General features: G+C 40.0%; 1 protein-coding gene across 3 annotated transcripts in view; it reads left to right on the top strand.

The window, feature by feature from the left end:
- Positions 1 to 17492, top strand: part of PTPN21 (protein tyrosine phosphatase non-receptor type 21) — a 52454-nt gene extending 34962 nt beyond the window's left edge. For all 3 annotated transcript variants that reach the window (XM_054826013.1, XM_054826014.1, XM_054826015.1), the window contains 7 exons: positions 525 to 1990; positions 4304 to 4441; positions 6966 to 7187; positions 8402 to 8530; positions 8848 to 9082; positions 9636 to 9796; positions 10665 to 17492. In XM_054826013.1, the coding sequence (XP_054681988.1) occupies positions 525 to 1990; positions 4304 to 4441; positions 6966 to 7187; positions 8402 to 8530; positions 8848 to 9082; positions 9636 to 9796; positions 10665 to 10793 (2480 nt within the window). In that variant the 3' untranslated portion in view covers positions 10794 to 17492. The remainder of the gene's footprint in view (positions 1 to 524; positions 1991 to 4303; positions 4442 to 6965; positions 7188 to 8401; positions 8531 to 8847; positions 9083 to 9635; positions 9797 to 10664) is intronic.
- The last annotated feature ends 7099 nt before the right edge of the window (positions 17493 to 24591 follow it).

Genomic DNA, 24591 nt, shown 5'->3' with positions numbered 1-24591 from the left:
TTTTTTTTAATTATTTTTTTTTAATTGAGAAGTCTTGTGGTACTATATCTACTTATGTCTGGGGGGAGGAGAAGAGTGAGGAATTTTTTGTTTGGTTGTTGTGGGGGTGTTTTTAGGTTTTTTGTGCTTTTTTTGTTTGTTTTTCTTTCATGTGGTTTAAACTGATATCATTAGGTTAGTGCAAACCCTTGTGTAGATGTTCTCTCTTTCAATAGGTGTGGTTTAAGATTAGTATGGATGTTGTTTAACTTGGACTGAAACTTAGCAAACCTATCCTAAACAGAAGGTGGCCATTCTTAAACTGAGACAATGTTTTCCAGTAGGAATTTGCATCATCTAAGTGAACGTAATAGGTTATTCTGGTATACGTACCTTAGGTAGCAACAGCAACAATCCCATTTCAACACATAGCTAAGAATAACTGAGATTTTGCAAATCTCAAACATTGGTTAGCTGCGTCTTAATAGAGGGTATATTTGTTTGATGTCTTGAACATAAAGATTGTTCTTAAACTTTACTTTCAGATAACCTCTTTGTGAGCAATCAGAATGGATACTACTGTCACTCTCAGACTAGCTTGGATAGAGCCCCTCATGACTACAGTGGTCGGATCCGCAATGGTAGTGTCTATAGTGCACATAGCACAAACTCCTTGAACAACCCACAACATTACTTGCAGCCGTCCCCCATGTCCTCTAACCCAAGCATTACTGGAAGCGATGTCCTCAGAACTGATTATGTCCCATCACATAGACACAGTGCACTAATACCACCTTCTTACCGTCCCACGCCAGACTATGAAACTGTGATGAGACAGCTCAACAGGGGAATGGTGCACACAGATAGGCAGAGTCATTCAATGAGAAATCTTAACATTGGCAATTCATATGCTTACAGCAGGCCTGATGCCTTAGTTTACAGTCAACCTGAAATACGAGAACATGCTCACTTCACTTCCCCACAATCTAACCATTATCCATTTAGCCTGAACTACAGTTTTCATAGCCAATCCCCCTATCCCTATCCTGCTGAAAAGCGCCCAGTTGTTGGGGCAGTCAGTGTGCCTGAGTTGACAAATGTGCAGCTCCAAGCTCAGGACTATCCAGCACCAAATATAATGAAGACCCAAGTCTATCGACCGCCTCCCCCATACCCATACCCAAGACCTGCAAATAGTACTCCAGACCTTTCACGACATATCTACATTAGCAGCAGCAATCCAGATCTTATCACAAGGCGAGTGCACCATTCTGTCCAGACATTTCAGGAAGACAGTCTGCCCGTGGCACATTCTCTTCAGGAAGTCAGTGAACCTCTAACATCGGCACGCCATGCTCAGCTGCAGAAAAGGAACAGTATTGAAATAGCAGGCTTGACTCCCAGCTTTGAAGGAATAAGAATTAAAGAGAGGACCATGTCAGCTTCTGCAGCAGATGTGGCTCTTCCAAGAGTTATCTCAGAAGGGTCACAGTCCAACATTCTGATGGAGAGAACAAAGCAAAAAGAAAGTGAGCAAGAAGAAAGTGTGAACTGTGATCATAAGAAAACCCTTTCAGATGCCACTATGCTGATACACAGTAGTGAGGAAGAAGAAGAATTTGAAGAAGAAAACAAGGCTAGTACAAGTCTTTCTCCTCTCCCTGAAGATCAAACCCAACTCTCATCCATTATGGGTGGTTATTCTCATGATTCAGTATTGAACTACCCTTATAGCTCTGTTGCTTCATCTGCTGGCCCCTTGCATATTCTTGAGCCTAAATTACATATTACAGAGACAGAAAAGAGAATGAAAGATATGAGCCCCATTCATTTACTAGTAGAAAGCCAGGTACAGAGAAGAGGGGAAGGACTGCTTACTCCATCTATGTCGGAATCTGATCTTACAACATCAGGGAGATACAGAGTAAGGAAAGATTCCATAAAGAAGAGACCTGTGTCCGATCTTTTGTCTGGGAAGAAGAATATTGTGGAAGGCCTTCCCCCACTAGGTGTAAGTGGATACTATTCCTCTTGTTTCGGGTTGCTCTGTAGCGGGAGTTGTATGGGGTTTTTGTTTGAGGTTCGGGGGTTTTTTTAATCAACCTGCGATGCTTTTAAAACGTGAATTAAAAGCTACCTTAAGCTTGACCTTTATTTATCTGTTTTTTCCCTGAGTAACTTTGCCTAGCTATCTTTTATCCCCTTTTCTGCCATGTCTTGAGTTCTGTTTGTGTAGTCCTCCCACACAAATCCAGCTGTGCAGCCTCCATCCATCTGATGATATACCTAACCTGGCTAGCAACTGTAGAATGAGCTAATTTAAAGTCAGTTCTAGATCCCAAATTCTGCCCTACCTGTCCTTATCTGGAACAGAAGCAACTCTTTCCATTCCACTACCAGCTTTCTAATCTTCCTCTCACTGAAAATCAGATGTACCTGAATGTTTACTTTTTTTGATTCATTTGCTTTCTTCTTCTGACCTAAGAGGGGGACCTGACACATTAGGCAATGAATTCTTTTCTTGCATTCTCTTCTTTCCTCCATCCCTTCCCCTTTTCATATCCTTTTCTTTTTGCCTTCTCTTCAAGCTGTTTTTATCCCACTAAAGGTATTTCTTGCTTGCCATGTCTCTTTCTCCTGCTCCAATCTTATGAAGCCATAAATAGCGAACAACTACAAGTTTCACCTTCCCTGTAATTCCCACCTCATAGAAACATCAATGTCTGTGTGGGACTGTACAATTTCACTGGCATTCCTTACCACTCGTTTTATACTTTTATTCAGTTTTATGTAGTCTGTGGCATGTTTCAGGTGCTAATGGAGGAAAACCATTTTTATTATTATTTTAAAATTGATTGTTGTTAATTTTGCCTTCCCGAGTTAGTGTCAGATAGATTTCTGCGCAAATTGGACTGCAGTGGAACTACCATATAACTTCTACTGCTGTAGTAACTGTTACAGATGATGCTGCAAAAGCTAACCTGTGCACAAGCTATGTACTTAAATAGTTACTGCTCTCACATTTTTTAGTCTGTCAGACTAGCTGAACACAATGAAGTGAACCTTCATCAGCTTCAATTCATTTTATAGTTGTGTATGTTTTTCTAAATGTCCTTCCTGCTGTTTATTATGTGGATATAGGAAAGAAAGGTGATACTTTTCTCCTTGTGTTCACATTTAGTCACTTAGTATTTTGTTCTCCAAAAGATACATTTTCAGACACTGATGTGTCTACCAAAATCATGCTCTGCCTTTTCCTTCTGATAGCTATGTAAATGTTCAAGTCAACCTTTGAAATGAAATTGATATTAAAACTTTTTCACTGGGAGTGTTCAGTAAAATACTTGCTAGTTCAGTGTTCAGTAACATTTAAGAGTGCCATTGCATAATAGAGAATGTTACCTTTCTGTATTCAGTATCGAAATGAATATCCTGATACCAAAGCTGGCTCCTACCAATGTTCGTACATTTTGCTTTTCAATGAACTCTTATTGTTGTGTTTGTGTTCACTTCACTTTTAAATGTGGTCTCATCCTCTTAGCTTTGTCTTCCTATTCCTTACTACCATTTAGCTCTTAAAAACATTGATTATCATTCAAGCAGCATATACACTCACATTTTTAGTGTATTTTTGTTAACAACCAAACTTACCAACTGCAGGAATTAGGAAGTTTTCTCTTACACTTTTTAAAAAAATAATTTGAATTCATTTTCATAAAAATCCCTCTTTGGTATTTTTCTCAAATAATGAATAGTAACTTCAATAATTTAGATTCATGGCCTGGTTCAGAGTTCAGATCTGTCTGAAGTTCTATGTTTATGTTTTGTATGTGCAGTTTGTTGCAAACTTAGTCAAACATTTAACTATATCCAAATATCTGAAAGGTATATGCTCATTGTTATGCCCGCTTGTAGGGAAGAAAAGTGCCTGTAAGCTGAATAATCTAGCAAGGAAAAATGTTTATGTATTTTTGGGGCTGGAAAATTATTTCAGTTCTGTCCAAGAATGTTAATTATCCAGAGTTGTCACCTCACACCCTCAGTTGTGAGCTTTGTAGGGAGCCGTATTTGTCATTCTTGTGCAGTTTCATTAACCTGTCTGGAATGAAGACAGACTAGTGTTGTGTCCTTGGAGGAATGTAGTCCCACCACCCTAATCTCTCACTGCAGTGCTTATCAAAAAAAAAAAAGGTCAGAGCTGTTTACAGAAGGGGTAGAAGGGGTCAAAGAAGTATCCTTTGCTTAATTGAACTCAGCTGGTTTCTGCTTTATAGCTTCATCAGATATGTAAGAATATTCACAAGTTTTAGCTTTTCTTCTGCAGGGTATGAAAAAGAACAAAAATGATGCAAAAAAAATAGGGCCTCTGAAGCTAGCTGCCCTAAATGGACTAGCTTTGACTAGAATGCCTCTGCCAGATGAGGGAAAGGAAGAATCAACAAGAGCAACAAATGATGAACGGGTACGTTGCAGTTTTTTAATGCTTGAGTTCTCTTTTACACCAGTGATTTTTCAAAATGAAATGCATATGAATGGTGCTTTGTGTTGACTTTTAAAACGCTTCAAAGAAACTCAGATACTGAGAATAGAAACAAAATGAAGAATGAGACTTCTGATTGATAAGTCATTGCTAGAAATATTGGTTGCAACTCAAAATTTTTTTGAGAATTAAGATGGCAGTGCTTCAGATTATAGTTTACCCTTTGAACATATAGGAAGCAAATTAACTAGTATCTACTGATACATTTTTGTACCAAGTCTTTCTGTTTTCTTTCTTAATTTTTGGGTTTTCCAGACTGAAAACATATGAAAATTAAAATTCTGAGTGTGACATTGAACTTAGTTGTAATTACTAGTAATTCATACAATTTTTACAATAAATTTTGTAGTTAAATTGCATCCCCAGGGTACAGCTTGTGCAGATTGTATTTATCTGTTTTCCTGAGGTGGATCCCTGAAAATATAGATGGGACTTGTGTGATCTGCAGAAATTTTAAGCTCAGTAAAAGATCTCAGATCACTGAGAGGGCATCAGGTTCTAGAATTTGAGGATCATTCTTTGAGAAATATAAGACTCCGCATCTGCTTGTGTCAGGGTAAACAACATCAGTAAATGTACTTCAGGCTGCCTCGTATATCATTAAATAGCTGCGGGAAAGTGAAATACAGTTAATATCCAGCCTGTGAAGGGCTATATAGAACATTGCTGTCATCACATCTGACCATGGAGCAACTAGATACACCAAGGTCTACAGTGATTATTGTATGTTCTGCAACTGGTGGTCTCTTTAGAATCTGGTTCTGAGCATGGTTGGGCATCCTCAGCTGCAGACCCCTCTAGCTTAATTTGGTGACAGTCACTGGGCAGCAATTAGAACCTGAAGGAACAGTTGTCCTCTCACCAACTGCAGTTTTAAGGAACAGGCCAAGAGAATGAATTGCAAGTCACACAGTAGAAATTCAGGCTTGGAGTTTGAAAGCTTGGAGTGAGATCCATGGGAAGGAGATTTGTCTGTTACATTTCAACACAGTTGAAGTTCTTTTTGAACTATATATACACTCCTTAAAGGTGCTAAGGGACAAAAATTAAGATTGTGTTATTGAGATACAGTTCTACATTTAGTACCTGTGTTGGTTATTTCTTCTTATTTACAGCCATCATCTCTTCCTCGGTTGACCTTTATTGAATTCAGCCACATTATTATTCAGCTAGCTCTGCCCAAAGTGTTGAGGTAAAAGAAGAATCCATAAAGTCAAGTTATGAAAAAGACATGTCACTATACTTTATCTTCAGACAGTCATGTAGAGGCAGAATAGATACCATGAAATGGAAGTAATTCCTAAAACAGTTGAGAAGATGCAATGCAAAGCAGACATGTGACATGAAAGGAAGTCCAGACTGCAGGTATTTTAGAAGACGACTTTAAAGTTGATTCAATGCCTGTTTCATTGCTCAGCTTCATGTTGTTATCAGTTTAAATGAGGGAATTTAGCCTAAAGATAATAAAGGAGTTTTGTACAGTTGATGTATTGATGTGCAAATTGCATATCATCAACGTTTTACACTTTCCTCTGCATTACAGTTATTTGATACAAGACACTTTTCTGACCTGATGTTATGGAGCAGTTGCTGTGAGAGGCTGAGGACGTGTGAAATAGATGAAATTTTCTGGCTGAAATCGAACATATTATTCCTCTAATTATCATTGGCAAAGAGATGCTGAAATTCCAGAAGTGTCTTATGATTTAGAAAGAACTTGGTTTCGAAAGAATAAATCGGGGGGGTGTGAGGGGGAAAGAGCAGCTTATTTAATAACACAGATTGAATTATACTAGTAGAAAAAATTGTGGGCTTATACCTCAGCTGCAGCAAGAGCTTCTAAGAGGAGTTTTCTCCTGTATGCAAAGTTTAGTATCTTCAGCCTAAGAAAATGTGAAATATTGGTAGTGAATTATTAGCTCATTGACTGAGGCAAGTGTTTTGTTTTACATTTTTAGACTTTTTTCCATCCAAATGACAAAATTGACAATTTTTTAAATTACAAAGGTAAAAGAGACCTTTTCAAATTATGTAATCTAACATGCTATATTGAGCAGGAGGATTAATGAATATTTCTTGTTCAAAGGTATTTGAGGCGGTTTGTAGTATAGCATAGCTATCTGTTTTGGCCAAATATTTATTTGCCCGACTGGGTTGTCTTTATGGAAACTATGAACTAATTTTTCTTTCACCAGTGGTATCCACAGTCTTTGTGACCTAATGAGGTATATCAGGCTTCTTAGTTTCCAGCTGAACAAAACTCCTGCTGGTTAGGGTTGCTTCTAATGTATTCTGGTATGTTTGTGAAAACATTAATAGCTGGAAAAGCATTGAAAAAGTATGTAGGAGAGGAAAATACATACATTTTATCCTTCATGAATTCTTTGTTAAAATAGACTCACCTTAGAACGTGACTTTGTATGGTTATCTGTGTTCTGTCTTTCAGTGTAAAGTTCTGGAACAACGGTTAGAGCAGGGGATGGTATTTACTGAATATGAGCGCATTCAGAAAAAAAGACTTATAGATGGTGAGTGCTCAATAGCTCGGCTTCCTGAAAATGCTGAAAGAAACCGGTTCCAGGACGTCCTTCCTTATGATGATACCAGAGTAGAGCTAGTCCCAACCAAAGAAAATAACACGGGTTACATCAATGCATCTCATATCAAGGTGAGAGAAATACTGTTGGAGAAATATTTTCCTGTTCATGTGGTAACTAAAAATGGATTTGGCTATCAGTTTTGGTTTGGTCAGATGAGTGAGAATCCCTCCATCTCTCTCCCTCTCTCCCTTCTTCTGCAGAGATTTCTCTGGGGAAAGGAGGAACCTATTTTTCCTCATTACCTAGAATAATGGAGAGTTAATTATTGGGGAGGTCCTTAGCATTTCAGTTCTGTACTGATCTACTGTCTCCTCTCTCTCTTTGTCTCATCTCTCTGTGGGTTGGTGCTAACAGAAGGCATGTCCATTCTTCCCAGAGTTACAAAGGCAAATAGTTTTATAACAAACTGAGATTCTTTGCAATGATTATGATCTTTTTGAACTGCAGTGACAATCCTATTATTTCTTTCTCTTCTGTACTCTCAGACTAGATCCACAACAGGCAGTAAGCTAGCTCCTAGCTTGAGCTTTTTTTCAGTGGTTAAAGGAACAGATGGAGCCAGGGAGAAATCGTCCGTTTTATATTTTTCAGTCGCTCCCTTTGCCCAGCCTTAGGTCTTTAAACTCTGTTTAAAAAAGTGAAGAAGTTGCAGGGACCTTCAAGGCATTTCGTTCATTTTCAATGCACTTACCTACTTAAAGTGCAATTACAATTGGCTTCATGCTTTCTCTGAAAAGAGTTGAGATCATCAAAGCAGGAGTTGTAGCTGTGTTGCTGTCTTTTTAAAATAAATCTGTTTGTACACTGACATGGTACCATAGTTTCTATACTTCAACTCGTTCACACGTGTTGAGTAACTCTTATGACCCTTCTCAAACAAGATAATACCTTTTGAGGAAACATCAGCTAATTCTGACTTTTTAGTGCATATAATAGCATTTACAGCACCAGGGTATGAAAGCTTCTCTAAACCTGAATTGGCCAGAATACCTTAAATTCACAAAAGAGAAATACTATTTTATTTACTCACTTTCACATTATCATTGTGATATAAAGTACATTTATTTAGCTACGTGCTTATACAATTTTGAACATTGTGTCTCTTCTACATCTAATGTAACAAGATGCGGCTAAAAAATGGGAGGCAGATATAACTTAATGGGCTCTTACTTTTGCAGTGCTGCTGTCTTTTGTTCAGTTTGTGCTTCTTCAAATGGCTGACTTAAGAATTGGGGAGAGGGAATTTTCAATAATTACTAATATAATGCCTGTCTTTTTACAGATCTCTGTTGGCGGCATAGAGTGGGATTACATTGCTACACAGGGCCCTTTGCAGAATACATGTCAGGATTTCTGGCAGATGATCTGGGAACAGGGGATTGCCATCATAGCTATGGTGACGGCAGAGGAAGTGAGTATAAACTGAGTCAGGTTTCTCACAGAAGTTCTGCAATGATTTTGTTATGATCTCTTAGAGGAAGCTGATCTTTGCTCCAACAAGAAGGCCAATCAAAGATAAATTTCTGTTGACCCCTTTGCAATTCTGTCTTGCTTTCCTTGGCAGAAAGACGTAAATTTGCAAACTCTTTCTGCCAAAAAGTTAGTTTACTCGGTGAGAAACCGTCACACTGTAGTAGTACTTAATAGAGGAGAGATACAGTTGTTACAGGAGCATTAATTGTATGAGTGTTCTTACATTCCTTGTTAAGCAATTGTTTCACTTTTAAGGAAAGTGGGCGAGAAAAAAGCTTCAGATACTGGCCACGACTTGGTTCAAGACACAACACTGTAACATATGGAAGATTTAAGATTACCACACGATTCCGTACTGACTCAGGCTGCTATGCAACTACCGGTTTGAAGATTAAACATCTTCTCACAGGACAGGAGAGAACAGTTTGGCATCTGCAGTATACTGACTGGCCAGAGCACGGCTGTCCAGAGGATTTAAAGGGATTTCTCTGTAAGTTGTATTTAATAGCTTTGGGGTATTTAATTTGTTTTGGGGTTGGTTTTTGTTGGGGTTTTTTTAATGCCTCCTAAAATGGCTGCTATACATGAATTAGCTTTTGATAAGCATGCCAAGCATTCTGCTGTAAAAGGTTTCTTCCCACCAGCAAGAGGTACTGAATTATATTTTTGGCAGGAATATACCTGCCAGTTTGTTAAAGTGACTGTTTATGTCTAAAGCCAAATATGTGATTTACTAAACGTTCATATAGATTAAAACATAATTGCATCACATACTACACATTTGAGCATGTTCCAGCAGTAGCAAGATGGCCACGAGCCGCCTTTGGTGGGGAATAGGGGAACAAGGCAAGGAAGGTTTGATGATCTTTATAGTTCTGTATTGCTTTGGTTGGGATATGACTTGTGATTTACACAGTGCATCATTTTTCTGTGGGATGTCATTTGTTTAATTACTACTTTTCTGGTGGTCATACAGTGTAATAACATGGCTTATGTGGCTTCATCTCCTAAACTGATTATTCTTATCTTGTTGAACTTAATAGCATACTTGGAAGAGATACAGTCAGTGCGGCGCCATACAAACAGCACCGCGGATCCTAAAAACGCTAATCCTCCTGTGCTGGTACATTGCAGTGCAGGCGTAGGACGGACAGGAGTGGTCATACTGTCAGAGATCATGATCGCTTGCTTGGAACACAACGAGGTGATCTCTTTTTCTTTCTTGTGCTTTAAATAACGTTAGGTAGTAGAAGAGTAAATAACCTGTTTAATAAATATTTTATGGCTGTTCATCTGAGCTTTCCCAAAATATGGCCTTTGTAAGAGCCCTTACAACTCTGATTGAAAGAGCTCTTGGCAATTCAACAGAAGTTAATAATCTTCTAGAGTTGCTCACTACACGCTGGGTACTGGAATGCTCATTTGGATTCTTAAGTCCGTAAGATGTTGAGTCACTGAGTGGAACAAGGTATGCCCTAGGCTACTAAGCATATTTCAGGATTCCACCCTGACTTTACCACTTTTTACTTCATGCCTTAGTTTTAATGAATAATATTCAAGAGCATGCTTTGTAGCCAGTGTCTGTGCTTGTTATTAAATATTTTGTTCCTAAGTTTAGTGCATTTGTAGTATCAGTCTCAGCGCAGGACAAAGCAGTAGTTTAATAGAACAAAACCTAGTCCTATCAGCTTTTAGCCAGAAGTGGACAGCTGTAAAGTGTTTATTAATGATATAATATTCCAGCTGAGACTCAACAAACTGATTGTTTTGTTGTGCATCCTTGTCCTAACACTATAACAGACTTTTAGACGCTGTGCAGCCATTAGATTTGTGAAGACCCATACCCCATGAGATAGGGAAATTTAATATTAAGCATATTTCACAAATGAGGAGGTAGGCATGGTTAGTGGTGTAGTGCAGTCCATACCTGGGCAATGAATTGTCAGAGTTGAAATTAGAGCAGCTGATTCAGTCCTTAGGTCACTGGTACTGCTCTGAACCTCCTGCTGAGAAAGTGCAAGCCAGTCTCCTTGCTCACCAGTCACTTTTAATGGTTTGTTCTTTTCCTCCAGATGCTGGACATCCCACGAGTGCTGGACATGTTGAGGCAGCAGAGAATGATGATGGTGCAGACTCTTTCGCAGTACACTTTCGTCTATGGAGTTCTCATTCAGTTTCTCAAAAGTTCTAGACTTATATAATCCCTGCCATTTCCTAAGGGACATGGCAAAAGTTTACATAAAGAAAATTACAGTTGTCTAGGCAGACCTGCTCTCACTGGTGGTTTCTTCATATGATGAATCACACAGTTAACTTTTAGGACTGGTACGTGACTGTTAAATGCGAGTCAGTGTAACAGTCCCTGCAAAGCAGGGTCTTCGCTGGACTAATTTCTTCCCATGTTCAGCTGTGGTCATATTAGGGAATGATTTTACTTGTACTGGACTGTAGCACTTGCAGACGTTCTTTAGAATGGTGTTACTCTGGGCAAAATAAGTATTTTATGGAATGGACGTACATGGCACAATTTTACTAACATTGTGTTTTAAAACATAATTGTTAACAGTGCGAAAGCTAAAATCTGTAGATGCAAGTGAGGTGAGAAACCTGGTCCCTGGGAATGTCAAGGTCTTACGCAGTTTCATTCTGCTTTCAATTTTATATTTAGAACAATACATCTATATTTTTTAAAATGAACTTTTGGTTTCCTCTGGTTTACTCAGCAAAATTTGCAGCTCTTAGATATTTTAAGCTGTTGCTTTAAGGACAGTTATTTTTATAGTCATCATTTTTTAATTAAAAAACCCCCAAAACACCACAACCCAAAACTTTTTAAACAGCATAATGTTTTCTGAGGACAAGACTGACAACATTTGAACTAACTTTTCAAAAATCATGCAGAAAGTACTAGGGGAAGCTATTAGTAGTTAGTTGTAGTGCCGTGTAATAGAACTGATAAGTGAAAGATGATATTAAATGTTGATAACTCCATTTGAGCGGAGGTATGTTTACCTACTGATTTGTGGGCAACAAGCAGGGGAAAAATATTCTAATTACCTACAAGGTTATTGGAAACAAATGGATGAGAGAAAGTACATATTCAGTATTATTCATATATTTAGAGGACAGTTTGATTTTACTGGCTGAAATCAAAGTGGATACAAATGTTATAAGCACTTTTTTTGCTCTGTTATTTATGTAGTTAAACAATGCATTATTATAGTTTCTATGTTTCATATGGTAATATACCATTACTAACCTGTTATTTTAGGAAGAGCCTTTTAGGTTGATGAAGTGAGAGAACCAAAATTGGAGGAAGAAGGTGCATAGTGGTGAAGCGGAAATGATCGTATGAAACATAATGGAGGAGGTGTGGCAGCTATGATTGCTGGTTTACACAGTGCAAAGATGACCATTAAAAATGTTTATGTTCCCAGTCAAGAGAGCCTTTAAAGCACTGGAATTTTCTGTAGAACCCTCCAGATTATTTTGTCAGTACTAGAACAGATCTTGCTTTGCTGTTGCAAAGAATATCCACAGAAGCCGTTTGAGAACACCTGCAGAACGTAAGAGCTCTTAGAGGTAACACTGGAGATGTGGGTATCTTAGTAGCTGTGTAGGTGGCTGAGTCAATGGCTGTGGCACGGACCTGAAGATGAGTCGTACCTTCGGTAGTTCCCATTTTGTCCCATGAGTCTGGTCTGATGATGGTATCCCTAAATAATCCCCTGTCTGTGGTTTTCAGATGGGGACAGTGTGGTTTTACCTGCCTTTTCAAGTGTTTTGAGATGCTGAGTTGAAAATCCCTATTCAGATGTGAGATATTAGTTTGTAGATATCTGGTTTAATTTCTTAAAAAAACAGTCTGCAGGCATGTTTAAGTGTCCGTTTCCCTTGATACCCGCTTAGTGAAATGAAATGAGACTGAAAGTAATTTTTATCACTGGTGAAATTATGTTATTTTTCTGAGCTGTAACAAGGGTTTAGAAACAATTATGAATAATTAAAACCCCTTCAAAACAATAATTGTCTCCCAAGACATTAATTAATAATAAGAAATAGATTGCCTCAGTTTCCTCTGTAATAAGCTACTTCCACAAAGAAAAACACACGGTCCAAATGACCTTGTGCTAATATGTCATTCTATACAAAATATCTTACTTTAAAGTACACTATATTAATCTAGTGCATTTGGTCTGCTTTCAGGCAGTCTGAATTGTTCTACTCTCTGTAAAAGTAAGATTGAATATTTCACATGGAGGAAAAAACACTCTTTTTGTAACTATAAAACTCCTAGGAAGAATTAATTGCTAAATGTAAAGCTGGAAGTCCAGAGGAAACCAATTACTGAAGACTGATTCCTTATATATAAATCTTGCAAACAAACCAATTTGACATACCTATGTCAACAAGTATTGAAAGACACAAACATAGTTAGCTATTTGTATCATGCTGTATTTTAAAAACATTGCTACTTTTTGCCACAGTTCACTTATATCTTCAGAAATATTTTTGAATGGGAAGGTATACTCTAAAATGTAGCTTGTACCATTTCCATTTCTCAAGTTTGGACAGTGATCTTCATAACCTGATACATGCCGCTTTTAGTGAAATTATATACAACCACAACATCAAGCAACAATTTTTAGCTGTTCAGCATTTACTGGAACAGGATATCAGCTGTGAGGCATTAAAATGGCTTTAAACTGAAGGAAGGTAGATTTAGGTTGGATATAAGGAAGAAATTTTTTATGATGAAGGTGGTGAGGCACTGGAATAGGTTGCCCAGAGAGGTTGTGGATGCCCCCTCCCTGGAAGTGTTCAGGTTGGATGGGGCTTTGGGCAACGTGGTCTAGTGGAGGGTGTCCCTGCCCATGGCAGGGGGTTGGAACTAGATGATCTTTGAGGTCCCTTCCAACCCAAACCAGTCTATGATTCTGTGAAAAGGAACAGTTAAACGAAGCAATTTATTCCAAAACTTAGGGGGTTATCTGAGGTGGGTGAGGAAATGTCTCTGTTTTGCCCTGCTTTTCTGTTTTGCTGAAAGAAGTTGTGTTCACTTTTAGAGGCGGTTGCTCTCTAACCTGGTAGTCACAATCTTGATTTATTTTTTTCGGCATAACACTGCTACCTCCTCCACTTCAGCTTTCAGTTCTGTCCACCAGCAGTCTGTTCTTGCATTAATAGACTTGACCATAATAGACTTGACTTTATGTGAGTTTTCCTACTGAAGACAGCAGGATTACTTTGGTATGTAAACACACTGCTCCAAGTGAGCACTGAAAATGAGCAGTTTCTCTTCTAAGATACCAAATGAAAATAAACTTCACAACCTCCTGTAATAAAATTAATTTTAAAACCATTGTTCAGATTTTCAGTTAACTTTTAAATTAAAATTCAGTTTTTAGCACTTTGTTCTGAGCCTTGAAAAGGGATACTTTTTTACCTGTAGTTATGCTGGGTGCTTTGTGAAGTGTTGGACGTTATAAGAACATCCACTGTGCAAATCCAGTCACAATGTCAGTCAGAGGTGGATTTATTTGTCAAAAGCTTAAAATTCCACTATAAGGCTGTCCATTTTGCCAAATGTGTTTCTGTTTTTATGGGGATGAACCCAGATTATTATGCAAGATCTGAGCTGACTTTTTCAGAAAGAAAAGTTGTCTGAAGACATTCTTGCAGTAAACGGCAAAGATGATGCTGATCTCTAGGGATGTCAGAGCTCTCAGGGATAAATAAAGGTGCTATATACTGTGAAGAGACAGATTTGACTGTCTTTTGTGGGCTAGGTGGAAAACGCTTTTTAGGATCAAATTGCATGAATATTGAGGAGGAGAACCCACAAATTGTAGCAAGGGCTTTCTGGATGTTCAATTTCTTTCTTGGTTGCTCTGATGAGAGAGATTTTTTTGGCTGGTGAATCTTTGTAGTCTTGGGCTAGCAGCTCTTCTCTAAGAACGTAAGTCAGAGCCCTGTTCCTTGCAAAGATGTCACTGACTTAGCAGGCTTAGCTGTAGGCTGCAAATCGCTCCTTACCACGTTCTGTGAGGAAGAAGCTCCCTGGTACACAGGGGAGTTTTGCACAGCTCATCTGCAGCCTGCACAGCAGTGCTCTCCTTTTTCTGCTGTCCTGTGAAGAGCAGGACAAGTTTCATGCCTTAGTATTGCTCTCGGTGTGATACCTTTTGCACAAGTGAATGGTAAAAACTACAAGTGTAGGGTGCTATGGTTTCTGTCTAGAAATACATTTAATTCAAAGCAGGTGAGCAAGGCAGAGTTCCTATAATTTCTGTGGATGAAAAGCTGCTCTAAGTTATCATCAACATTTAGAAAACAAAGTAAAATAGTGACAAGTAAAATGAATATGTACTAAAATGGAAAAAAATCATGGCATTTTGAGAAATGTATTTTTGGCTCCTCTTATAATCCTGTGTATCTTTTTTTTTTTTAAAAATGGATGACATTTGGAGCAATTTTCTCCAAAAATAGCTTCTTAAATTTAATAAGTAAGACTACCTGAGGCTGCTGCTACATTTTTCTTGTTGGAGCAGCTGTTAAAGTCGAGTGGCTCATATATTTCAATGGCCTCTGGACCAAACTTGGGAACTGCAGGGTCGTTTATCGTACAAGCCAGCTGCGTAATGAGATTTCAGTTTTAATATCAGTAGCATTACTAATACTCTGAACTTAAAATAGTGAACTCATTACTATGTTTCAATAGTTAGCTGAAATTATTAATTTAAAAGAAACAACTGTTCAATTGCTAAGAACTCTGTGCTTCAGATTTCAAGGTTTGGGGTGGGGTTTTTTTTCAATATTGCAAAGCCATGCAAAGCCAGAGTCCAGTCCTGCAAGATGCAAAATTCCCACAGTTCTTCCTGATCGTGTAGGAATTAAAACAGGCTTATTGCCAATGAAAGCTTGAGCCCGTAAAGCATGAATGCTCACGTGTCTGCTTTAAATTTAAATACAGATTACAAGAATTAAGCAAAAGAATGCATCAGGAATGTGCATGCATGAAGCTACAGCATTCAAAGGAAAAGTAGCTGAGATAGTTCAGAAGAAATTCTCTTGTGAAAGGAGAAAATGTTGGAAGTAGAGAGCGAGGATTTGAGGAATGCTGAAGGCATTTGGAGGAGGATTTGGAATATTGTGTATCCACAGTAGAGCTGCTAGAAAGGTTTGATTCATATGGTATGTATTTCATGGCATGGTAGGGTAAGTGAATATGTAGTCATAGGTGTTATTTTTACTGGCTTTTAAAATGTGATTTTTGAAACTCCAAATATTTTTTCAGAGGCTCAGTTATTTTTACATATCTTCCTTTCCAAATGTATTTAATGCAATCTGTCAGCTCAGTTTCTGTTTACCTATTGAAGGTCACATTTTTCAAACCATGGTCTATGGTTTTACACATGCAAACTGCAGGGGGAATAGGCATACATGCAATTTTGCAGTGATAATTTCTGATCAATGCAGGTTAGAGGATTTGAAAGTCTAAATACTTTATGAAGGCAGCCAGGTGTTCACAGTAGGTGTGAATTGTACCAGGTTAAGGCTGGGCTGAAAATCAGGCCCTTGAAATGTGGAATTTAACATGTGTTTAGAAATTATGTTGCAGTACAATGATATTAAAACTTCAGAGAATCTCTAATACTGGGCTAAGGTATGGGGAAAATCTTAAAGTTTTAACAGCTGTTGCAAAGATGTCTGTAAAAAAAATAAAAAATTCTTAGTAAGATCCTGCTGGGGACCAGCTAACTTGGTGCATTCTCTTGGCATCGCATAGGCTACTTTAAGGTCTTCAGGGGCTGAGAAAAGGAGGAGTTGTTAACTTCAATGAGCATTTCAAAAACAGTTGCTAAATGGCCTTTGGTTCTATTCTTTGCTGTCTTCCACATGATGCTGTGTTCAGTGGTGAAGAATAACCTCCAGTGTAGTTGTTCTTTGGAAGTCCATTCTTCACTCTAATTAGGGAACGAAGATAGAAATCAAATGCAAAGAACCTAATAAATAGAGTTTACAACAGATCCAGCCTGTGGCAAATTAGAGAGCAAGTCTGTAGATACCGTAACGTTATTTTGGTTCAGATACGTGGCAATCAAAACTACCAAATTATTAATTCTATGAGCACAGTTTCAGAAGGTGCCTAACCTTTATAAAGGGAATTTAAATGCTGTTTTTCCATTTGGAAATATTTAGGTAAAATTAGGAGAGTTTTAAAATACTCTAAAGACTTTGCAATTGCCATTAATTTTTAGAACAGTAGGAAACTCGATGGGGAAAACCCATGTAAAATCCTCCAGTCTGTCACCTTGCTAATCCTGGATAATTCTGACAGACAAGGTGTATATGCTTTTTACAAAGATACTTTCTTAAATTGCTTTGAAATACCCAACATACCTGTCCTCTTTATGGCTGATCTGTGGGGACTTGGAAGGAAATTTTAGAGGCTTGACCTGGCAAATCACTAAGTATGTACACTCCTGCACATTGCTGAAATCTCTTCATTCGGTTACAGGAAATGGGTGTTTGAAGTCCTTTCAGCAGTTTTGTAGGATTGAGTCCTTAATGTCAGAGGAATGCAGGATCTGGCTCCATTTTGTTCCATTTTCATTTGAGCCAGTATGCAAGGACTTAAATGGGACTTTGTTTAAACAGTAGCAAACATGAAGTATTACTTTCTAGTACGAAGCTAGTGGTTAACATGTCTATTTTTGCTGTCTTGCCACCAATACTGTAAAAATGTATAATCAAAACAGCTTTAATTCTTGTAAACTGAAATTGGTTTGTAAAACAATGTACAAATTGTGTTTCATAGAAAAGCTTGTATTACTGAATGTAATATATGTCAAATGAATATATTATAGTCTATTTTTGCCATGGAAATAAATATTTGAAGCAACTATGAGTTTTTGTTGTTCCATTACTGAAAGAAAAATCAGTGAACTTAGTTTGAATGTGTGGTTCTAGGTTGGTACTTGACCTTCTGTACACAAAGTTGCTATCCCTTTTCTGAAGCGCTGCAAGTACTGTCCTGCATCTCAGTACAAAGATAAAACTTGTCCTGTCGAATACTAATAGTTGTCATCTTTTTGGCAGGAAAGTCTTGCGCCTGCTACTGCTACCCTATAATTACAGTTTATAATGTTTTGCATTTTCTAAAGCTATATTTAGTATTGAACATTGACTTTCCCTGTAACCTTTAAGTGGAGAAGGGATAAAAGTGTTTTGAAAGTTGAAATACCTTTTCCCAAAGCACATGAGAAAGTTGATTGTATACTTAGTATCATTGGAGCTGCTACCAATAACTAACACAGAAGTTTTTCTTCATTTTGTAGTTGACAGTCAGAAAGGGAGGTGGTGCAAAAGGCTCGCTGTAATAACTGGTGCAACACAAGACCGCATAATGTCGTGATAAACTAATTGCACGCTGGACATTGCAGTTTCAGACTGGACAACTGCACTTCCCCTGTCTTGGCTAAACACCTAATGCACTGCCCACTTAACTATATTAGAAACAACCAGGCTTTTAATTAAAATTTGTCTGCCAGGTATGCTCGATTTGATGGCATTAATTAAGGTAAGACAGTAACATACCAGTTATCTATGTACTTGTCTGATCAGTTCCCAAATCCTGGGGAATGTTCTGTGAATGGTCAGTATAGGCAAAGCTCTCTTATTTGACGTGAATTCAAAATCAGAAAAGTGCGACTTCTCGGGGTCCTAGGCACATGGTTAAAACACCCAGCAGTTCTGATCAGACTTATTTATACTGGTTTTAGACCTGAGGCAAAGGTCTCTACAGAAACCTAAATTTCCCCTAAATGCAAATTGCTCTAAACTGTAGCTGTTATTTTCCAGCCGCTGTAAAATCCCCAGTAGAGCCTCTGGTGGCCAGAGCTGGCTGACAGGGAAGCGTCTTGACTCTTGGATTTGGCACAGCCAGCCAGCAGCTTTCTTGGGCAAGAGCTACAGGACTTGGTACAAGAGAAACTTAGTGGAGCTGACGAGAGAAGTTCCTAGCCTAGTGCCTTGACTAGTGGAGCTGAAGTAGCTCTTATTTGGCTTTTAGGGCTGTTTAAATCTGGAATGGCTGCAGACAGATTACGTGAAACTCGGCAATGCTAGGTACCCAGCTGGAAGCTTTACAGGTGACAGTTGCTCTGTTTAGGATCTGATGGGGTTTTATTACATCTGTTCCTTTTCCCTGAGGGGGTCAATGACAGCATATAAATGTGTGTTCTCTCTCTCCACTATTTTTATGAGCATCCCCTGGAAGGCTGGATTCTGCATGAAGACAGAAGCTGCCCTGTGCCACAGAAATATTGCCAGTTTACCTCCTGCAGCCTGGAGGAGGCTACTTGTGGAGGATCACAATTTGTGAGTATGGTGGGAATGTTGCTTATGCAGGTACTGACAGGAGTATGATGTTGCAGGAGAGTTGATGTTGAATGAGGACTGGGTGATGGGTGAATGCTCCTCAGCTCTGAACTAGGCAAGTTATTTCGTATTGCTGTGTATCCCACTAGCTCAGTCTGGCTCTTGGGCAAGTCACACCTTCTGCCATCAGCATTTGTGTTTGAGTGATGGCAGTTCTGTGGCTCCAGTGGAACATAATGGTTAGGGAAATGGTGGTTCTGATACTTCATAGACTCATAGAATCACAGAATGGTTTGGGTTGGAAGGGACCTCAAAGCGCATCTAGTTCCAGCCCCCTGCCATGGGCAGGGACACCCTCCACTAGACCACGTTGCCCAAAGCCCCATCCAACCTGGCCTTGAACACTTCCAGGGATGGGGCATCCACAGCCTCTCTGGGCAACCTGTTCCAGTGCCTCACCACCCTCACAGTAAAGAGTTTCTTCCTAACATCTAATCTAAATCGACCCTCTTTTAGTTTAAACCCATTACCCCTTGTCCTGTCACTATACTCCCTGATAAACAGTCCCTCACCATCTTTCCTGTAGGCCCCTTCAGGTACTGGAAGGCCACAATTAGGTCTCTCCGGAGAGAGAGCTAGTTCTGTTGTTACTACAATTGCTTTAAACTAGCCTCATTAATTTAAAGAAAAAAACAAGCATAAGTAGGATATGGGTGAACCTGGGACTATTTTACCACAAAACTTCTTTGTCTTTCAGAGGTGCACAGGGTCGAAGGCGTGTTGTAACATTTGACTTCGTGGCATTCTTTGGGAGCTTTTCTGAAGCAAGGACTTCAGGGCACATGTGTGTTCTTGGGCTCTCTGCTTGCAAAAAGGCACAACATAGATGCAGGAACTAGAAGGGGTAGAGCTTAGAAAAATTCTGTCCCATTTGTGATCAATCACCACATCTTCGAGACTGATCTGCATGACAATCTTTCAGATGGGCACCTATGTTTAAACCAAACACCTGGCATCCCCAGCATACCAAACCAATATTATTTGCTGCTCTGCTTATTCTATGGATTTAAAATATCTGCTGTAATAAACAAAACAACCGGAAAAGACTTGGAGGGCTTGCAGATGAGGTTCAGATTATTATTATTAGCCATTTCTAAAATGACAATCATGCGCCTTACTTAAATTTAGAAGGACATCAAATCCTTCCACGAACAGCCCCCGAATTATCATACCCAGAGACGAATGAAGAATTTTCGCTGGTGTTAAGTACCTCTGAAGAAAGCCTCTGTCAAGCCTGGCTAATACTGATAATCAGTGATTTGAAAGAACTGCATACTTTGTGTATGCATGTGTGTATCTGATTTCTTCTGTCTGCATGCTGTGCTATTCATGACTGATTGAAGCTGAAAATGTCTTTCCATTGACAAAACCTTTAGCAAAAGACTTCAGGAAATCAGAGGATAGTTTGGTTTTAGTTTGATCATGTGGAAGTTACTATTTTAGCAGATTTATCAGGGTTTATTGAGTTTCCTGCACCATAGCAGTATATAAGTAAATTCATTTGTTCTGAAGTGACTGTCTCTGAGCCTCCACAAATAGCAAGTGCTCACTATGTATTTCAAAAATCTGAGTTGTCTCCTGAAGACCAGGAGCTGTAGGTCTCCATCACTTTAAATTCCATCAGTTGCCAAATGTTTACTGCTCTTCCTGAATTAGGATAAGCAGTTTAATTTGAAATTATAAATCTTAGGGAATTGTGCTGCCCCAGTTTTCCTGTTTAAGCCATCCTTTCACTGACATGCTAAAAATAGGATATTATTTTTATTTCTTGTAGTCCTGAAAGCTATCTTGCAGAAGTAGGCCAGCTATGATAATCAGTAAATATCATTAGATTTTCTTTGGGGGTGACTTCTGGCTTGAAAAAGAGAAGTATATAGACAAGAATCAAGTCTATCAAAACTCAGGGTTCAGTTCCTGACAGCAGGTCCAGGAGGATTAAGGAGAAAATCATGTGCAACACAGTGGCTCAAACAGTCTGAGACAGCTGGCCTGCTGATCGCACTTGTTATGGTGAAATTTTCCCCTGGAACACTAGGCCCAAGGACTTGTTCCTTCCAGGGTGCTGGTAGGTGATTCTTTATTCCTCTGTCCTGCTGGATGGCTCTTTCAGCCTTACCTGAAAACGATCCCTACCACCTTCTGTCACCCACTGTGGCTCTTGCTAGAGTGCATGGGTTCCTGTAGCAATTCCCTGTCCAAACGAGGACTTCTGTTTTCTCCTTTATAAGGAGAAGGGGAAACACTGCATTATGTAAGTAGTCAGGATCAAAATGTAATTAGGAAAGAGGAGGAAAGTGCAATTGTTCACCAAAAATAGAAACAAATGTATACTATCATAGAATCATAGCATCATAGCATGGTTTGTGTTGGAAGGGGCCTTAAAGACCATCTGGTTCCAACCCCCCTGCTGTGGGCAGGGACACCCTCCACTAGACCATGTTGCCCAAAGCCTCATCCAACCTGGCCTTGAACACTTCCAGGGAGGGGGCCTCCACAACCTCTCTGGGCAACCTGTTCCAGTGCCTCACCACTCTAACAGTAAAGAATTTCTTTCTAACATCTAATCTAAATCGACCCTCTTTTAGTTTAAACCCATTACCCCTTGTCCTGTCACTATACTCCCTGATAAACAGTGCCTCTCCATCTTTCCTGTAGGCCCCCTTCAGGTACTGGTAAGCCACAATTAGATCTCTCCAGAGCCACCTTTTCTCCAGGCTGAACAGGCCCAACTCTCTCAGCCTGTCCTCATAGGAGAGGTGCCCCAGTCCTCTGATCTTCTTCCATCTGTAGATGGTTGATGAAGGATTTGTCTTCTTCCCAAGTTCCTCTTAGGTTTTAAAGATCAGAAGGAGCTGTTCCACAGCCAGCTCAATCAAAAGAGTGATAGGAATCCAAATGACAGGTATTAGATGCAGTAGCTTTGATGCACTGTGAAAAAAACAATCCACCTAAAATAAGGACCATTGCTGAGTGTATGCACTCTGTGCAGTCTGCGAAAAATTTACCTTTAGTGCCACAGCATTAGTTAGGAGGGCTGCCAAGGTGACTTTAGCACTTTCAGTGCATTTATGCCATTGAGCTGGAAGTGAAATGCTCCACTTGAGCTTGTTTTCAGGACAAAAGGTCAGCCTTATCCCTTTGCACAATGCTGTTGTTTAAATAATGACAAATAAGCAGAACTGAGGCTAGTTTACTTTTTCTGTTCAAAGAAACTGGAAATACTGCACTAATCCTACAGGCTGAATTGTCCTGATACCTGTGAAGCTAGGCCCATCCCGTTGCTCAGCTGCCCCATAGCTTTGTTACTGGAGCGTGCCTGAGACTGCATCGTGGGTGCTCTCACCTCTCAGTTGCTTCTTTGGGTAAAGGGATGGACAACAAGGAGCTGGTTGTGGAGATGTGCCCAAGAACCCTTTGGGGAGATCTGATTGCACCATGAAGTGAGCTGAACAGAGGCTCTAAGAAGTTAAAATATTGAGGAACAGCCGTGGAGAAAACACGTGCTATGGAAAGCTACAGCGAGGACCTTTGAAAGACCTACGTGTAAGCTGAAAGACCCTGCATAAAGGTTGAAGTGGGAGGAGAGGACCCATCATGCAAGCTTGTTTCTGGGGAAAGGGAAACTGAGATGGGAGCTCGAGGAGCTCTTTTATCTTTCTTTACAATCCACTGTTATCTGAGATGGTTGTGCCCAGCGTTTGGGAAGCCTCATAGCCAGCTCCCAAACCTATGCTATCTGTAAAATCTCTGGTCTTGTTTGTGTCAAACGTTGGGAAAAAGCAGGGTGCCAAATGCCTCTGTGCTGAATTTCTAGTTGGAGAGCCTGCATCTCTGAGGTCCTGCAAGGAATTCTCAGGCTGGCAGGAGAGCTGATGGCCTTTGACACGTAGCTTCTCTTCTTATTTGGCATGTGAGCATGCTTATGAGTGAGAGAGATAGCGGGGAAGAGCTGGGGTCACCTCATAGTTCTGTTACTCATCTTCTGGAATCAGGCTCTGGCTGCTGTGAGATGTAAGGTATGCTACAGCCCTCGCGCAGATACTGTAAGGGGAGTCCTACGGGCTTGCTGAATTCTTGGGATAACTGCAGAGAGCTCTGCACCTCGTGCTACAGATCACGCTGCCTGCCCTCTGTGAGAATGGGACAGCATAGCTCTGTGGCCTGCCAGGCTGAGGCTGCGTTCGAGTTTCTCAAGTTTCATATGCCTCCCTACTCCATTTAGGTAGCCTTTACTTGCCCTTCTCAAGGTCTAATTTCATTCCCCCGATGCGGTCGGGCTGGAAGGATTGCAGGGGAGACTGTGTGTGCTGAAGCCTGTGATCTACAGGAGCAGCGAGGGCACAGCAGCAGCCTGTGCCTGTGTCTAGCGGGGATGGATGTTCGGCACCTCTGGCATTCTTCCAGCTCGAAACATGGCGCTGGGTTGAGAGCCCACACCTTTTGCAGGCCAGTCTCACAGTTTAAAAGATGAATGCAAATGCACCGTTTGTGTGTTGTCACCTGGGTGTCAGGCACACCTCCTGCCGTTCGCTGTCTGCTGGAATTAGCTTAGTGGATGAGCTAGAAGGATCAGTCCCTTTAGGAGGCCTGAAGAGAGAGCCCAGCTGCTCTGGAGGCTTTCTGCAGAGAACAGAAAATCCTATGCACAGCAGACACAGCATTCTTAACTTTGGTTCCCTTCACTTGAATTAACTCTTCTTACTACTCGTGGACCGCCTGACATCCTGGAGTTTTCCTAGGTTTTTCTTAAGGTGGTTGAGATGGAGATGGGCTACGGGTGCTCTACAGCTCAAGTGATGATTTGTTGCGCCAGTGATAACTGCTGATTCTTCTTTCCCTTCCCAGCGATGCTTTATCCCTGTGACATGCTCAGCTTCCGCTGGCCCACGACCTGCTACAGGCTTTGAAACTGGATCCCTTGACTGGTTGTGACCCATGCTGGTGCAATGGCTGGTGCAGGAGATCAATTTACCACTCACCTGTTTGTGTATCGCTTGCTTTGCTACTTGGCATGGAAACTGAAGATGGTTGTTTCTGAATGAAGCAGGTTTCACTATTGATAAAGGAAACAGGAAGACTGGACTCCTTGTGAGTATCTGGTTTGGTTGTTTTGGAGAGTGAGAAATTATAAAAATCACTGGTTGCTGTTCAGTTCCTTGTAATCTGTGTACATACCAGGAGTTAGCTCCTGAGAAGAGCAGGGTAAGTGCCTGGGAAGTGCCAGAGAGAAAGGTGTGGTGGCTCTAGAGACATCACGCAGCTGCAGTGCCCTGCACTTGCTCATCAGCCTATGCTCCTGCCTCAGGTGCCTGAAAACTAAAGTGGGATGCTGGAGTTTCCCATAGCTCCCTTAAGCACACCCCGAGTTATAATTTTGTGGTTTTTCTCTCTTTCATTAACTTTTTAGGTCTCAAATACACATGCTACAATACAGAGGTGGAAAAATTGAGGGAGCTCTAAAATATATTTGAAGACCGATATTAAAAAAGTGGCAACTAAATTTTTACTCTGCACCTGTGTTCTACCTGGTAACAGGTCTCACCATTTTTAAAAGAT

Source organism: Grus americana, chromosome 5 (assembly GCF_028858705.1).
Source record: "Grus americana isolate bGruAme1 chromosome 5, bGruAme1.mat, whole genome shotgun sequence".
In the NCBI taxonomy this organism is placed as follows: domain Eukaryota; kingdom Metazoa; phylum Chordata; class Aves; order Gruiformes; family Gruidae; genus Grus; species Grus americana.
The sequence above is the reverse complement of the archived record's forward strand: the minus strand, read 5'-3'. Positions and strand labels throughout refer to the sequence as shown.